General features: G+C 44.4%; 1 protein-coding gene across 7 annotated transcripts in view; it reads right to left on the bottom strand.

The window, feature by feature from the left end:
• ARMC8 (armadillo repeat containing 8) overlaps nt 1-17,167 on the bottom strand; it is a 159,125-nt gene that overhangs the window by 30,269 nt on the left and 111,689 nt on the right. For 6 of the 7 annotated variants that reach the window (XM_038765421.1, XM_038765417.1, XM_038765323.1 and 3 more), the window contains 6 exons: nt 14,247-14,329; nt 13,838-13,919; nt 8,653-8,739; nt 5,890-5,982; nt 3,752-3,901; nt 2,556-2,651 (listed from right to left, as the gene is read on the bottom strand). In XM_038765421.1, coding sequence (XP_038621349.1) covers nt 2,556-2,651; nt 3,752-3,901; nt 5,890-5,982; nt 8,653-8,739; nt 13,838-13,919; nt 14,247-14,329 — 591 coding nt within the window. The remainder of the gene's footprint in view (nt 1-2,555; nt 2,652-3,751; nt 3,902-5,889; nt 5,983-8,652; nt 8,740-13,837; nt 13,920-14,246; nt 14,330-17,167) is intronic. The other variant, XM_038765496.1, reaches the window with a different exon arrangement.

The following is a 17,167-nucleotide window of genomic DNA, read 5'->3' on the forward strand; positions in this document are numbered from 1 at the left end:
GATGTGGCTGAGGGAGAAGGGCATGATCCCAAAAGAGATATTATTACCCCCTGAAACAGAAAATAACCTTTCAGGTAGATTAGGTGACATCATATCCATTGTTCTGTTCTGGGAGTTTCAGAAAACAGGGCTTTCTGAAAGAGGCAAAGCAAAGGAAATCGTGGGTGCCTGTTCGGGAGAGGGTTAGGAACGCTGCCTGTTTGAGAAGTCAATCGATCGATCAATCAGTCAATCAAACCAACATCCAGCTGTAGCCCAAAGAACGTACCCTGTGAGCAGAAACGACGTCAGCGGACCGGGCGATCTCTCTTAGGCTCCATCAGGGTTTTCAAGTCATTAAACTCCGCCAAGGAAGCATGCATGCACCACGCCTGGCGTACAATTCCCCCTATTACTTGTGAGTTGGTTTTCAGATTCCAGAAGCCAAGCCTGGGTCCTTCCCTTCAAATACTGATATCAACAACCCACGGTGACTTTGAAACACTACTTCATTCATTCAATCCATCGTATTTATTGAACGCTTAAAACACTGTACTGAGAACTTGGGAGAGTACAATATAACAACAGACACATCCTCTGCCCACGTCGAGCTCACGCTTTAGGGATACTTGCCCTAAGCTCTCAATAAATACAACTGACCGACTGACAGCCTGGGTGGAGGGGCCAAGGCCACTGAAAGATGGTTAAACTCCACGTCCCAGAGGGCCCATGGGGTCTGTAGCAAATGCCCGAGGAAAGGCTGCTCCTGGTTACAGCATCACAGAATAATATTAATGATAATAATAATAATATTTGTTACACGTTTACTCATAACGTCTGATAGGGGAATACCGCACCCACGCAACCAAATGGGGACTAAGTTGAATAAACTTCTTTCAGGCCTTAGGCTGATGGGACAATAATTCACACAGCTCTGCTTCAATCATGCCAAATTGTACTTCCCAAGCGCTTAGTACAGTGCTCTGCACACAGTAAGCGCTCAATAAATACGATTGATGATGATGCTAGTGAAATTAAGGTCCACTTGAATTCTCGACAGCTGAATTTCTACAGAAAATGAACTCACTGAAGCAGAAAGCACGCACAGTGATGTTGGGCAGAAGTATCTGGGGATTCTAGATAATGCGAAGGCTGGGGCCGCTGACCTTACTGAAGGAAGCCTTGTTTCCCTACTGGAAATGGGATATTATGAAGCGGGCATGCAACACTGTACTCGTAGAATTTAAGAACGATAGACCGACAGGGATCTCAGGGATAATCTGAACTATCCAACACAAAACCCGACTGTCTTCCTCAAATCAGAAGGGGGGGGGCGGTGCTTCCAATCCAGATATTGGCTTTAAAAGTTTTTACCCCTCTTGTTTTTAAACTTATCGGTATGACTTTCTTCCTGATTACATTGTAAAGTCCTTCTGGGAAGAGATGGGTCTTCTACATCTACTGTCCTCTTCCAAGTTCTTAGTACAGTGCCCTCCACACTGCAGGCACTCAAAACATACTCTTGATTTGCAAATGGATACAACCCTTATGATTTTACCAATTTTGGGTGGACTTTAAAAAACAGGGAAGGTTAAACGGTGGGTCTGAAGTGATCTGTGCTCTCTGAGTGGCGGCCACATTCCCCTTAATTATTTTCTCCTTGAACGTTTCATTTTTTCCTGACAGCGTATATCCCCTCCACGCACCCCAGACCTAAAGCATCCATTTTCTCACCCGGCTCTCACTAGCACACTAAATCTGAGGCGATCGTCTGAAGACCACCGAGAGGCTGAGATTTTCCAGTGATATTAAATCTTTCAGAGTCTTTGATAAAAATAAGCACCCTACAAAAGCTACGGCAGGGATAAAGACACACGTTACATCAGAAAAATCCTTCGGGAGTTCAGGCGTCCGTAATACTGTCATTCTTCAGTGCCTTCGGGTTTGTCTTTCTATGCTAGCAGAGGTCCGCTGAAATGGCTCGGAGGGTGAGGGTGGAAGAAAGGCAGAAGAGCAGGAGGCATTTTGGAGAAGGGCCTGCCCTGGGGTGGGATTTGCAGGCGTGGGTGTAGTGGGGTGAAAGGTGAGAGCTGAAAGGGGGTCCTGGGGAAAGGAAGGAATAAGGGGAAAGAACAGAAACTCTATCCACGGAGACCACCGTATACAAGGGAACTCTGACGAGTATGGAGAGAGCCTGCCTTTTCTGGCTATGTGTTTCAGAGTGAAGGAGTCATCTTTGGCTTGGGACGAGGGGGTCGATTCGGGAAAAAGAGGCCGGTGAGACCAACGGGACAGTTTCACTACTTAGGAAGAGAGAATGTTTAAAGAAAGAAGCAAAAAGGGTCTCTGTGAGCAGGGGGCCAGGGAAGGTAACGGGTCTGAAAATGTGCTGTTTCTCTTCAATTCTGCCTTTCTCCCTAACAACACCCCACTTCTTTTTCTTTGCACTGAAGACCAGCCCCCTTCTCTGCTCTCCTTAACCCTCAGCCGTCTACATGAGGTATAAGACCCCTGAACTGCATTGCTGCTTTTGGTTCCCAAACACAACATACCCCATGAAGAAAAGTAACATGTACCTGCTCTTTGACCTCTATATTATGCTCTCCTTCCAGAATGAGTGTGACAGCTTGCATGATTTGCTTGCCATGAGTGCTCATTATCTTGTCCATGTGCTGCAAAAGCAATGTGGAATTCACACAATTAGAATTCTCTGCCTTGATAAGAATGAAGGCGTTGAACAATTACGCACATCCTATGTGCTAAGTGCTGGAGCAGACACAAAGATATTATTATTAGTAGTAATAACAAAAATAATTATGACAATGGTATTTACTAAGTACTTACTATGTGCCAGGCACTATACTAAGGGCTGGGGCGGATACAAGCGAATTGGGTTGGACGCAGTCCCTGTCCCACGTGGGGCTCACAGTCTCAATCCCCATTTTAGAGATGAGGTAACTGAGGCACAGAAGTGCAGTGACTTGCCCAAGACCACACAGAAGACAAATGGCAGAGCTGGGATTAGAACCCATGACCTTCTCCCAGGCCCATGCTCTATCCACTACGCTGTACTATTATTATTATATTAGGCAAAATCCCCATCTTACATGGGGCTCACAGTCTCTCTCATCCCCATTTTAGAACTGGGGAAACTGAGGCCCAGAGAGGTTAAGTGAGTCCCAGAGCAGGCCAGTGGCCGAGCCAGGACCGCGATAATAATAATAATGATAATAATAATAACGGCATCTGTTAAGCACTTACTATGTGCCAGGCACAGTACTAAGCGCTACAGTGGATACAAGCAATTTGGGTTGGACACAGTCCCTGTCTCATGTGGGGCTCAAAGTCTCAATCTCCATGTGACAGATGAGGTAACTGAGGCAAAGGAGAAGCCAAGTGACTCGCCCAAGGTCACACAGCAGACGAGTGCTACTCCCGGGCTCTTTCCACTAAGTCAAGTGGTCGCCCCGGCTAAGAAAGAGAAGCGACCGAACGCTCAGAGTTTAGAAGCGACGGTCAAGGGAGTCCAGAGCGATTCAAGGCATCCCCTCAATCCCGTTTTCTTGCCATCCTCTTCTACTTTCTTTTAAATTAACTACGGGAGCGAAGGCGCGTGCCTTGCTACGGTTCCTTCTCTTCTCTTTATCAACAGACCTAGTCTCCCGCGGGCTAGTGAAAAGTCTTTGACGTTTATCGGTGAGGGATATTAAATAATAACGACGTCTTAAGGACTGAGACGGGTATTCTGGGAAGCCTTGGAGGCTTTACTTACTGGACGAGTAGAGAGGAGATTTCTCAGCAGTCCCAGTGTCTTCATTAATACATTCACATCTGAATCTGAGAGTAATCGGAATAGCTGCTCTGTACTCAAACCTCGCAAGATATCGGCCCTGAGTTTCTGTTCCGCTTGAAACGCCACATTCTGTAAGATTCAACGATTAGTCAGTTTATTGCGTTTAGCTTGCCCTTCATTCTGCTTAAAGAGATCGATCACGTTTTTCAGCAGGGGGAATAAAGTATTCCAGCATCTTAACTGTGGCAGGGGCTTGACTAAATTTTGTGACTCAGTTTTAAAACCTTGCACTTTTGTCAAGCGGACAATACCTTCCACCTCTGGACGGGGACTCGACTTCTCCCTGTTTCATGATTTCCTCCTTTTATTTGACTTTGATTATTATGACATAACACCAGCAAAAATCAATTTATTATGTTCAAACACACCTTTACGGGAGCACATTTTCATTCACAGAAATTGCTGGAAACACGGAAGTTGCCAGCTCTGAGTTTCGGTATATTGTCAGGTGTAACACGGCTAGCAATGTGCCCACATGTTCTGCAGTTTCAGGTAAATACTAGCTGGTGAAGATATTTGTACACGGTTTTATTTTATAAAGGCGTGGCTGGGCTGTACCTTAAAAATAATACTAATAATAATGGTATTTGTTAAGTGCTTACTATGTGCAAAGCACTGTTCTAAGCAATGGGGGGGGGTACAAGGTGATCAGGTTGTCCCCCGTGGGGCTCACAGTCTTAATCCCCATTTTACAGATGAGGGAACTGAGGCACAGAGAAGTGAAGTGACATACCCAAAGTCACACAGCTGACAACTGGTGGAGCCTGGATTTGAACCCATGACCGCTGACTCCAAAGCTCAGGCTCTTTCCACTCCTATGGAACTTCCAGGCCTTACCCAGTTTAATTTTTGTAAAGGAAAAAAAGGGAAAAGTACCTAATCCTTACATGCCCTGTCCAAAATGTTGGGACATTTTGGGAGTGGAGGAAAAACAGAGAGACTAGGAATAATAATAATAAATAATAATAATGGCATTTATTAAGCGCTTACTATGTGCAGAGCACCGTTCTAAGCGCTGGGGGGATACAAGGTGATCAAGTTGTCCCACGTGGGGCTCACAGTCTTAATCCCCATTTGACAGATGAGGTAACTGAGGCGCCGAGAAGTTAAGTGACTTGCCCAAGGTCACACAGCAGACATGTGGTGGAGTCGGGATTCGAACCCATGACCTCTGACTCCAAAGCCCGGGCTGAAAAGGGCTGAGGTCTGAAGGAATCGGAAGGAAAAAGGAAAGGGGCTGAGGTCTGAAGTGGTGACCCATTTTAAGACATAAAGGAAGGAGCCTGCACTCTTGTGGTTTCTCTAAAAGTGACTTTTATAAAACATCAAGCATTTAAGTATTCAAGCATTTAAGCATTTACGCATTTCCCTTCAAGGCCCTGCTGAGAGCTCACCTCCTCCAGGAGGCCTTCCCAGACTGAGCCCCTTCCTTCCTCTCCCCCTCGTCCCCCTCTCCATCCCCCCATCTTACCTCCTTCCCTTCCCCACAGCACCTGTATATATGTATATATGGTTGTACATATTTATGACTCTATTTATTTATTCATTTATTTATTTTACTTGTACATTTCTATCCTATTTATTCTATTTTGTTGGTGTGTTTGGTTCTGTTCTCTGTCTCCCCCTTTTAGACTGTGAGCCCACTGTTGGGTAGGGACTGTCTCTATGTGTTGCCAATTTGTACTTCCCAAGCGCTTAGTACAGTGCTCTGCACATAGTAAGCGCTCAATAAATACGATTGATTGATTGATTGATTGATTGATTGAAGTAGCAACTCAGAGGTGCAAAGTGATGGCACCGTTCTTCACAATAATCCTGTGGGTTGTGCGCTTCCACTTTGCCACACCTTAACCCCTTTCCTCACGGGCTAATCCGGAATCCGAGGTGCACAATGACTACGGGGCTAGCCCAAGTCAGCCGCGGACCAGGAAACCGATCCATGGCTCCTCAGGGCCCGAGCGGGCCATTCTGGTGATAGAACCAAGCTGTTCCTCTGCTGAAAAAAAAAAGGGAGGCGATTCAAAATAAGACCGCCATTTACGATGGTAAGAACTTACCATTAAGGCCCAAATGCCGTTCACTCGCAGAGCGGGATTTTCACTTTGGGTTAAACCACATAGTAGTTCTATGGCTCCGGATTCCAAAATAGGCTATAATAGGAAAAGAGCAAAATGTAGCATCAGGATCATGCTACCGTACTTGCTAAACAGTTTCGAAATACATCCTACCTCATATCATCTTTCTCCGCCCCCGACCAGCGAAGGTGCACGGATTCTCAGGATGAAGCTGTATGAAGTAGTGTCATGATTTCCCCTGCGCCCGGGGAACAACTTGGCAAGCCCATACTACGTGCCAAGCGCTGTTCTAAGCGTTGGGGTAGAGACACCTTTATCAGTTTGGAAAAAGTCCCTGTCCCGCATGGCTTCCACTCTAGGTTGGATCACCTTGTATCCTCCCCATTCACTCATTCAATCATATTTCCTCCAGGAGGCCTTCCCAGACTGAGCCCCTTCCTTCCTCTCCCCTTCGTCCCCCTCTCCATCCCCCCCATCTTACCTCCTTCCCTTCCCCACAGCACCTGTATATATATATATATATGTTTGTACATATTTTTTACTCTATTTATTCATTTATTTTATTTGTACATATCTATTCTATTTATTTTATTTTGTTAGTATGTTTGGTTTTGTTCTCTGTCTCCCCCTTTTAGACTGTGAGCCCACTGTTGGGTAGGGACTGTCTCTAGATGTTGCCAATTTGTACTTCTCAAGCGCTTAGTCCAGTGCTCTGCACATAGTAAGCGCTCAATAAATACGATTGATGATGATGATGATGAGTGGGATTTCATCCCTATTTTACAGATGAGGAAGCTGAGGCACAGAGCGGTCCGGGGACTCGCCCAAGGTCACGGCAGACAAGTGGTGGAGCCGAGATTAGAACCCAGGTCCTCAGACTCCCAGGCCTGTCCTCTTTCCACTGGTCCTTGCAGGGAATAATTGTTTGTTTCTTGAGCCTTAACTCGTTCCCTCTTAAGTGTGGAATCAATCATCCAGTCCTACTTTCAGAAGTCCCTGATCCTCTGCTTTGTTTTTGAATGCTGGCCCAGTAGTTTGGGAGTGGGCTGTTATTATTACTGGATCTTGGCAGAACAGATTTTTTTTTTTAACCTTCTTCACACAGAACTAACACCATTCCCTTGCTCCAATTTAAGTGTTTGGGGAATGTATGCTGCGGATTTAATGCGACTCTCACCTCGTTAGTTCTTCTCAACTACCACCTTGACGTTCACAAGTCAAGGATGAATATTTGGAGTCTCATATACAGAATATAGCAAGAATGGTACCCTACTAACTAAAATGGGTTACTGAAGTTCACAATCAAAAGGATGCAAAACACACTTGCACTCATTCAATCGAATTTACTGAGTGCTTACTGTGTGCAGAGCACCGACTGATGTCGTTTTTACCATTATAAACTCTAAGAAAATACTTTTGAGCTGCCTGCCAATCTATTTGTCAACCTTATTAGGGCACGTTGGGGTTCGCCTACCAGAATAATGGTTTGGTTTAACTGATTCCTGATTATAAAGGGTTTAAAACCTAAAGTCTATTGTAACTACAAGTGTTTGTATATCTTGTGAGCGTCAGCTTTACAATAACACTGGAAAGCTTGTAATAAATTGTAATGAATTAAAAATATACAAAGGTACAAATTAAAAAATCAAGAATTGATTCTAGTACTTGAAATGTGGCCAGTTTAAAGTTAAGAGAACAATTTCTATGCCACGTAAACTATTTGACCTCAGAAACAAAGGGGATCTTTTCAATGAAAAATATGAAAAGAAAGAAATTTAAGTCTTAGGCAAGGCAGCCTTTGCCACTCAAAGAAAATTATATTACTGCACAAGCAGCTGCTAAATAGTCAGAGCTTCGGGGCAGACTTGAACTGTAAGAACAAGCCTACTTTTTTTGAGGTGAGAACTCAATTTCTGCTTGAAGTTTAAACTGACACAGGTTATAACTTAACTAAGAGTGGAAAACAGCTAACTTAGGTGGCCAGAGAAAACCACGGTGAGTCCCGGTTCATTAGTCGGTAAGGAATATCCATCAGAGTAAAGGGAGGAACACAGTCTATCAGAAATAAGAATCGATTAAGGTACCATCTGCCTCCCCTAAACAGCAGGGATGATGAGAGACTCCAGAATCCTTCTGCTCACCGGAAGACACACTAGTAACACATCAAATTGAATTCTGCCAAAAGGCCTCATCACAGATTATTTACTTTGACCCCAAGCAAGCATACTAAACAGTCATCTTACCTCCTTCCCTTCCCCACAGCACCTGTATATATGTATATATGTTTGTACATATTTTTTACTCTATTTATTTATTTATTTTATTTGTACATATCTATTCTATTTATTTTATTTTGTTAGGTTGTTTGGTTTTGTTCTCTGTCTCCCCCTTTTAGACTGTGAGCCCACTGTTGGGTAGGGACTGTCTGTATATGTTGCCACTTTGTACTTCCCAAGCGCTTAGTACAGTGCTCTGCACATAGTAAGCGCTCAATAAATACGATTGATGATGATGATGATGGGTTTAGGATTCGTCTACTCCTCCACTGCGGGGTGATGGTTTGGCCTCAGAAGCCAATGCCCGGTTCTTCTTGAAACTATGAAGTCTTGTGTTCCAGAAACTACGGTCATTTTTAAAAGGGATTTTTTCCTACATTTAGAACCTGGAAAACGAGATGAGAAAGATCAACGAAACGTCCTGAAAACGATTCGAGAATTGAGAGAGGGCTGTGGAAGAGAGACCAACCTCTTTGCTAGGGGAGAATTCAAGAAGGAGATTGCACAACGTGGACGAGGCTACCACTAGGATTTCATCGGGGGCGTTCTGTAAAACCTAAGAGAACGAAAAGGCAAATGGGGATCTCTGTTAGAGGTTACCAATCAACCGTGCATTTCGTGAGCAAGAACAGCCAAGCAATTTATCTCCTCAACCAATTCTGCCTATTTAAAAGACGGCGAATGAAAACCAAAACTGCATTTATTAACATTACCTGAAAGAGTGAGCAGCCCAGACTTCTGAGGAAATTCAACTAATAATAAGGATGGTACTTGTTTAGCAATTACTATGTGCCAAACTTAGTATTGGTTGTAATAATAATAATAATGATGGCATTTATTAAGCGTTTACTATGTGCAAAGCACTGTTTCATTCATTCAATCGTATTTATTGAGCGCTTACTGTGTGCAGGGCACTGTACTAAGCGCTTGGGAAGTACAAGTTGGCAACATATACAGACGGTCCCTACCCAACAACGGGCTCACAGTCTAGAAAGTCTGTTAGTTTTAGTCTGTTCTAAGCGCTCGGGAGGTTACAAGGTGATCAGGGTGTCCCACGGGGGACTCACACAGTCTCAGTACTTTCCAAGCGCTTAGTACAGTGCTCTGTACACAGTAAGTGCTCAATAAATACGACTGAACGAATGAATATAAGATAATCACGTCAGAGAGCCCCCCATCATCCCCCGTCATCCCCCCATCTTACCTCCCTCCCTTCCCCACAGCACCTGTATATATGTAAATATGTTTGTACATATTTATTACTCTATTTATTTTACTTGTACATATCTATTCTATTTATTTTATTGTGTTAGTATGTTCGGTTTTGTTCTCTGTCTCCCCCTTTTAGACTGTGAGCCCACTGTTGGGTAGGGACTGTCTCTATATGTTGCCAATTTGTACTTCCCAAGCGCTTAGTACAGTGCTCGGCACATAGTAAGCGCTCAATAAATACGATTGATGACGAGAGAGCCCCTGTCTCGGATGGGGCTCACAGACTCAAAAAAAAAAATGATGGTATTTGTGAAGCGCTTCCTCTGTGCCAGGCACTGTACTAAGCGCTGAGGTGGATGCAAACAAATTGGGTTGGCCGCAGCCCCTGTCCCCCAAGGGGCTCACGCTCTCCAGCCCCATTTTACAGATGGGGAAACTGAGGCTCAGAGAAGTGAAGTGACCGGCCTAAGGTCCCAAAGCAGGCAAGAGGCAGAGCTGGGAATTGGAGCCCAGGTTCTTCTGAGTCCCAGGCCCATGGTCTTTCCGGTAGGCCACACTGCTTCTCTGTTCACCTGATGAGACGAAGGGATTCTCCAGAGGCACCAAGGAATCCTTTTGCAAACCGGGAGACATGGTTACCAAGTTTACAAGGTACAAGTTAATTCAACTTCAACGCAGGATTAGCTCAAGTTAACAAGTTCAACTTCAACGCAGAATGAGCTCCCTCTCGGGGTCGGGTGAAAAGAACTCGGGCCTGGGTTCTAATCCAGGCTCCGCCTGTGATGAGGCCTTGGGCGAGTCACTTAACTTCCGAGCCTCAGTTTCCTCCTCTGTAAAACGGACACTCAATACCTGTTCTCTTCTTTTAGACTGTGAGTGGCTCCTGGGACAGGGACTGTGTTTGACCTGATTATCTCCTATCTATTCCAGTGCTTCGAATGGTGAATAGCAATAATAATAATAATAATGGCATGTGGCACATAATAAGCACTTAACTAATATCACAAGTATTATCCCCCTCTAGTCTTGTAAGCTCCCTGTGGGCACAGATTGTTTCTGCCAACTCTATTGTATTGAACTCTCCCAAGTGCCTAGTACAATGCTCTGCACACAGTAAATGTGCATTCAATTCCACTGATTGCTTTACTTGGAATTTTTCACTAATTTGCCTGGTTGTCTGTCCTTCCCAAACCCTACTCTGGGATGGTGAGTTCCAAAAGCCAGAAATTCTGTCTTCAATTATTATCCTTGCCCCTTTCTACAGCACTGAGCACGGGGCCTGCCATAAACTAAGCGCTTAAATGCAGTAAGCAACATAACGATAATTAGCGTCAAATGATGGCAGTGATAATAATAAACATCTCAACACCCTCGACCTTCAGGTGTTACTCCTCCGTTTGACAAATGGAGGAAAAGGGTACTCAATCAGCCAGTGGTATTTATTGAATGCTTACCTGAGCAGAGCTCTATACCAAGTTCAAGGCCACGAAATTATTCATATACTATTTTCTTAATTTTTCAAAATGAGGATAGCCTTGACAAACATCACTCCTGGGCAAAAGGCATATTAACTGAGGTTCAAAAATTTCACGGTATGAAGGGCATCCAACTTTTTTTCTTTAAGCTTTTGGTTAAACTATGTGTAGTTAGACACTTTATAGCAACAGTGTGCACAGAAAACTCAGGGACATTATTTAAATACTGCACCATACTTAGTCGATCCTAATAACTGAGCGTTTACTGTACGCTGAGCATTGTACTAAGTACCTGGGAGAGGACAACAGCACAGACACATTCCCTGCTCAAGTCGAGCTTACAGTCTAGGACAATTGTTGTATCAGCAGAAGTAAGAAAGCATTGCTTTGAAAAATCAGACAGTTAATGAAGGGACAACCTTTTCACTGCATCTTTGCTCAACCCAGCCTCAAAGAAAGCAAATCATTCAACTGCATTTGAGCAGAGCGAGAACAATATATTAAGATGATATTGACATGCAAATAACACATCTCCCCATCCCCCTTCGCTTAGTGGCTGTTGCTAAATCTTAAAAAAAGCAGAGATCGTTATTAAATCTCAGAAATAAAGATGCTTACATTTAGAAACTCTACTAAATATCTTGGGCTAACTTTGTGATTCTCTGGTGTAAAATTCAAATCCATCTTTACAAACAGTGACTTTTTTTATTGCCCCGAAATTCTTCGGTAGCTTATACCTTCATGGAGAAAATGAAAGGACTTTGCAAGGTAAAGTACTAGTTAAATGCAAACAAAGCATTATTATTACCAGTTGACATACGGAACTGCCTGCTAAAGTAGGTGTGTAATTTTCAACTTAAAAAACAGCAAGAAGTAGAATTAGCTCATGATGTGTGGCTCTTACTCATTTCAAATTTTCCTTAGGGTTTTTACAGTGAGTAGGTTTGACTGGCAACCATCTGGTGAAATATTTTGAATGCAGATGCCAATTTAGCAGGGAAAACACTTGGGTGAGGAAAAAGACAAACGCTGTAAAACATAACCACTTGATAAGATCATTACCAACACAGTTTCTGCTTGCGGAAGCCAACCCCCGTCCCAGAAAGAAAGATGGTAGGCAAGAGGTATTTCAGAGCTTTCTGCGGTAAAACGGGTGTGGGATGCAGGAATAGACACTGGGGTTATAAGGCTTTGCTTGCTATTCTGGGGTCAGGACAGTCTCACGTCTCTTATTTCACGTCTCACCCGGGATATTTCAGGAGCAAGCTAGATCCCGTGGGGAACAAGCTGTTCCGGGGTGGAGAGAAAGGGAATGGAAATAATGCTAATCGTGGTATCTATTAAGCGCGCCGTGCCAAGCACCGTACCAAGCGCTGGGACCGATAAAAGATCATCGGGACCCATATAGGGCTCATTGTCTAAGTACGAAGAAGCACAGCTATTGAATCCCCATTTTACAGATGAGGGAACTGTGTACTGTCGCACAGCGGGTAAGGGGCAGGGCCGGGAACAGAACCCAGGTCCTCTGACCTCCGGGCCCTTTTTTAAAAAATGGCATTTGTTAAGCACTTACTATGTGCCAGGCACGTTCCCAGGTGCAAAGTAATCAGATTGGATGTAGTCCATGCACCGCACGGGGCTCACGGTCTTAAAACTCGTTTTTTTTTTTTTTTTTTTACAGATGAGGGAACTGAAGCACAGAGTAGTGAAATGACTTGCCCAAGGTCACATAGCAGACAAGTGGCGGAGCCAGGGTTAGCACCATCTTACTCCTAGACCCGTGCTCTACCCGCTAAGCCACGCTAGACTGATTGGGCCTCTACAGAGTCACACAAAAGCTGGGGACATGTGCCATGATCCCTTAAGCCCGTGGACCACTGGTTTAAATCGTCCACCTACAAGCCACTGCCATCGGTGCCCGAGACGGACATGAGATGGACGGGTCAATTATCGCACCCAGAATGGCACCATGTCATATGTTCCTTTCTGCCTTTTTCCTTACGTTTTACAGAAGAAAACGGACCCACATCTCAGTGCGCCCCTGAAAGCACCAAATTCTGACAGAGGATGAGCCGGAACATTTAAACCCTCCCTTCCCATAAATCCTCAACTTGGTTTGCACGTATTTAGAGCATCGATACCACAGGTGACCTTTTCAGATCGATCCACCAATCACCAGTATTTATCGAGTGCTTACTGCGCGCAGACCGCTGTACCAAGTGCTTGGGAGAGCACGATTACGATGCAGTTTCTACGCATTAACAATGCAAAATGTCGCTTCGAAATAAAAAGCCAAACGAGAGACGGGTATTGGCCGCTAAGGCAGTATTAATTCCATCTGTAGTAGCGGTAGTAATAAAGGTTTCTGAGCATCAACTGGGGACAATACACTGTACTGAAGTGCGTGGGAGGGACGAAACAGAGAAGCGGCCGGTTCCCGCCCTCAAGAAGCTGACGCTTTAGACTACACGCTCGCCGTGGGCCGGGAACGTGTCTACTGTATAACAATAATATTAAACAATAATATAAAGTATAATAATATTATACTCTCCCAAGCGCTCAGTACAATCAATCAATCAATCAATCGTATTTATTGAGCGCTTACTATGTGCAGAGCACTGTACTAAGCGCTTGGGAAGTACAAATTGGCATCACATAGAGACAGTCCCTACCCAACAGTGGGCTCACAGTCTAAAAGGGGGAGACAGAGAACAGAACCAAACATACCAACAAAATAAGTAGGATAGAAATGTACAAGTAAAATAAATACATAAATAAATAAATAAATAGAGTAATAAATATGTGCAACCGTATATACATATATACAGGTATATATACAATACTCTGCACACCGTAAATGCTCAGTAAACACGACTGGCCGACGAAGGAGCCCGACCGACCCACGACTACAAGGAGCGGAGGAATCGCGACGACACACAACCGCGCCTGCCACTACCTTCCTCTCACCTTCATTAAGGGCTTCCACACGGCATGATCCTGGAAGCTGGTTCGGAGCTGCTGCACAGACCTGGACAAACTGTGCAAACATCTACAAAGAACAACCAAAATTAGGCCCATCGAATGCTTTCGCCCTTCCTGTCCAAACGCCTAAGGTTTGGGACTTCGCAAACGTTTACAGACTGCAAACACAAAAGCGTTTTGGCAATATTTAAGTACTTCAGAATGACTGCATGTACTTTTGAGGGTGGATTCGGCTCGGAGGTTTTAAAAGATTTACACACTGCATTTCATCAGTGCCAATGCGCGTGATTTTAAGCAAGTAATTTGGTTACTTAGCTTGCTTCACGAAGGCCCAGTAAAGAACCGGAGTTATACAGACTGCAAAGGATTTTATTCAGACCATTAAAGCTCATACCTGACTGCAGCTAACCGCACCTTGATACTAGACTCAGACAAGCCATTCACAATTCGGTCCATCATATTTTCAGTCTCAATGATCTGGAGAAAAAGGTTAATGGGGCATAAATAACAACATGGAGTTGACAACCTATTTATTGCTTGTAAATGCTAGCATTTCTCTCCTTTTTAAAACCGACTCTATCACGATTTTAAATACTGCATCTCACAAGAGTTGTTTTTTTTTTTAAATTTTGTTTTTTGTTTTTACCTTAGACTCAGAGACCCCAGATCATTTCCCTTGTGGTCGACCCGGGCACCTTATTAGAAAGAACTACCTTCTGATGGCCTGAATTTTACACCACCTCATATTGAATGACAGGCAAAAAAGTTGGCTAGGGTTTGAAGAGGTCAATTAGAGCAAGCATCAAGTTATCACAAAGATTACAGAAGTGTGTGTGAGTGTGTGTCCTCTTGCAACAGTCTAGGAGAGTCTTTAAGAAAAAAATGAAACAAAAATGATCATTAGAGAGATTAGTTCCCGTCCGTCTGACGCACGTGAAGAGGCATAAACAGCGTTCTTCCTCCTCTGAGTAGGTTTATTAATTTTTACTATGCTACAATAAAGAAGTGGTTATTCCATCACTGATTAAAATGGTTACTTTCTCTTTATTCCATCCAATGAACCACGAGAAGAAACATATCCGCTGCCTTTTTTCACGTAGCGCTGGAGTGTAACTGCAATATACTGGGTAGTTCTAAGGAAACTGCTACCACATGGACGCCCTCTTAAATTTCTATCCTTTCCTGATCTCCATACGCACCCTCTTAAATTTCCATCCTTTCCTGATCTCCATACCCCGTAGCTGGTGAAACGCAAAGGTGCTTTATTTTTGCCGTAACTACCCAAGTACGAGAGGAAGCTATCGCTTTTCCCAACTTGAACCGATCCAACCCAGCTGAAAAGGAGACTACGCTCTTTAGCTGATCCTTTCCCTTCACTCAAATCGAAAGGCTGCAAGAGCAGTTTTAAAATCAATCGTCCACCATAATGTTCCTTAAAAGAGGGGCAATTCCCTTAGGCGGAGGCATTAAATTTCATTTGACACTGTAGGCGTTGATCTGATTTAGACAGTTCCTCACGTTTTCACAAAGATGAGGAGCACCTACACTCCCTCCCCAGTGCTTTAAAATAACTAGACCGCACAGGCAGTCCTCGGACTTGTGGTGTAATTCGTTCCTTGAAACTTGCATCAGGTCGAAACGCTACGAGTCGCAAGCAATCCTCTTTCATTCATTCAGTCGGATTTATTGAGCGCTTACTGTGTGCAGAGCACTGTACTAAGCGCTTGGGAAGTACAAGTTGGCAACATATAGAGACGGTCCCTACCCAACAGTGGCTCAGTCTAGAAGACTGCTGTCTAGAAGGCTGTTACAATCCTCTTGTAAGACCAATGTAAAAATGGAGGGCCGGATTCCGAACTAAGGCCGGCTAATCGACTTTATCAGAATTACCCAGATTTGGGTGCCCAAAAGAGGAGTACTTATGGCTTTACTAATATATTTATATTGAGTCGGAGAGATATTACGACAGAGTAGTTTATTTGAGAAGCAGCATGGCCTAGTGGCTAGAGCCCGGGCTGAGAGGCGAAAGGTCATGGGGTTCTGACCCCAGCTCCACCACTTGTCTGCTGTGTGACCTTGGGGAGGTCACTTCACTTCGCCGGGCCTCAGTTCCCTCATCTGTAAAATGGGGATTGAGACTGAGTCCCACATGGGACAGGACTGTGTCCGACTCGATTCGCTTGTCTCCACCCCAGTGCTCAGTACAGTACCTGGCACACAGTAAGCGCTTAACAAATACCAGGCTTGGGAGTCAGAGGTCCTGGGTTCTAATCCCGGCTACGCCACTGGTCAGCTGTGTGACTTTGGCCAAGTCACTTCACTTCTCTGGGCCTCAGTTCCCTCATCTGTCAAATGGGGATGAAGACTCTGAGCCCCCCGTGGGGCAACCTGATCACCTCCCCAGCGCTTAGAACAGTGCTTTGTACATAGCAAGCGCCTAACAAATGCCATCATTATAATTATTATAATTATTATATTATTATTACTATTTTACTTCCTCAGGCAGACAGAACAAGAGAGAGGCTGGGGAAGAGGAGGTGAGGCCAGCAAGCCGAGCCCCACATAAGGTTGACGCATCCATTTTACTAATTCCGGCTGGCCTCACCAGTTGTTCGTTCACTTAATTGTACTTATTGAGCGCTTACTGTGTGCAGAGCGCTGTAATAAGCGCTCGGGAGAGAGAGACACAAAAATAAGCAGATACATTCCCTTCCCACAACAAGCTTATCTCCTCCCCAGCCTCTCTAGCTCTTCCGTCTCCCGCCCCACACAACACTCTCTTTAAACATTTCCCCCTCTTCCCACCAGCTTTTTAAATTTTCCCCTACCTTCTGCCCACCCCCCATCCCGACAGCCTGAACCACCAGAACTAGAGACTGGAGGGGGGATGGGATCGTGACGTCAAAAGCGATGGAAAGCTGAAAAGAGATGCCGATGCAAGTGCCGTTCTTCTCAACTCAAAATGCAGTCATCATCATCAATCGTATTTATTGAGCGCTTACTGTGTGCAGAGCACTGTACTGAGCGCTTGGGAAGTACAAGTTAAGTAGAGGACTAACTGAACCTGCCAGTGATAGTTGAGAATCTCTTGCGATTCTACCCAGTCACTGAGCTTCACACGATCAGTGTGAAACATTTTCCAAATAAAACCACAATTAGAGACTCTGGAAGGTCATTAATCATCATCATCATCAACCGTATTTATTGAGCGCTTACTGTGTGCAGAGCACTGTACTAAGCGCTTGGGAAGTACAAGTTGGCAACATATAGAGACAGTCCCTACCCAACAGTGGGCTCACAGTCTAAAAGGGGGAG

Source organism: Tachyglossus aculeatus, chromosome 1, assembly GCF_015852505.1.
Source record: "Tachyglossus aculeatus isolate mTacAcu1 chromosome 1, mTacAcu1.pri, whole genome shotgun sequence".
NCBI lineage: Eukaryota > Metazoa > Chordata > Mammalia > Monotremata > Tachyglossidae > Tachyglossus > Tachyglossus aculeatus.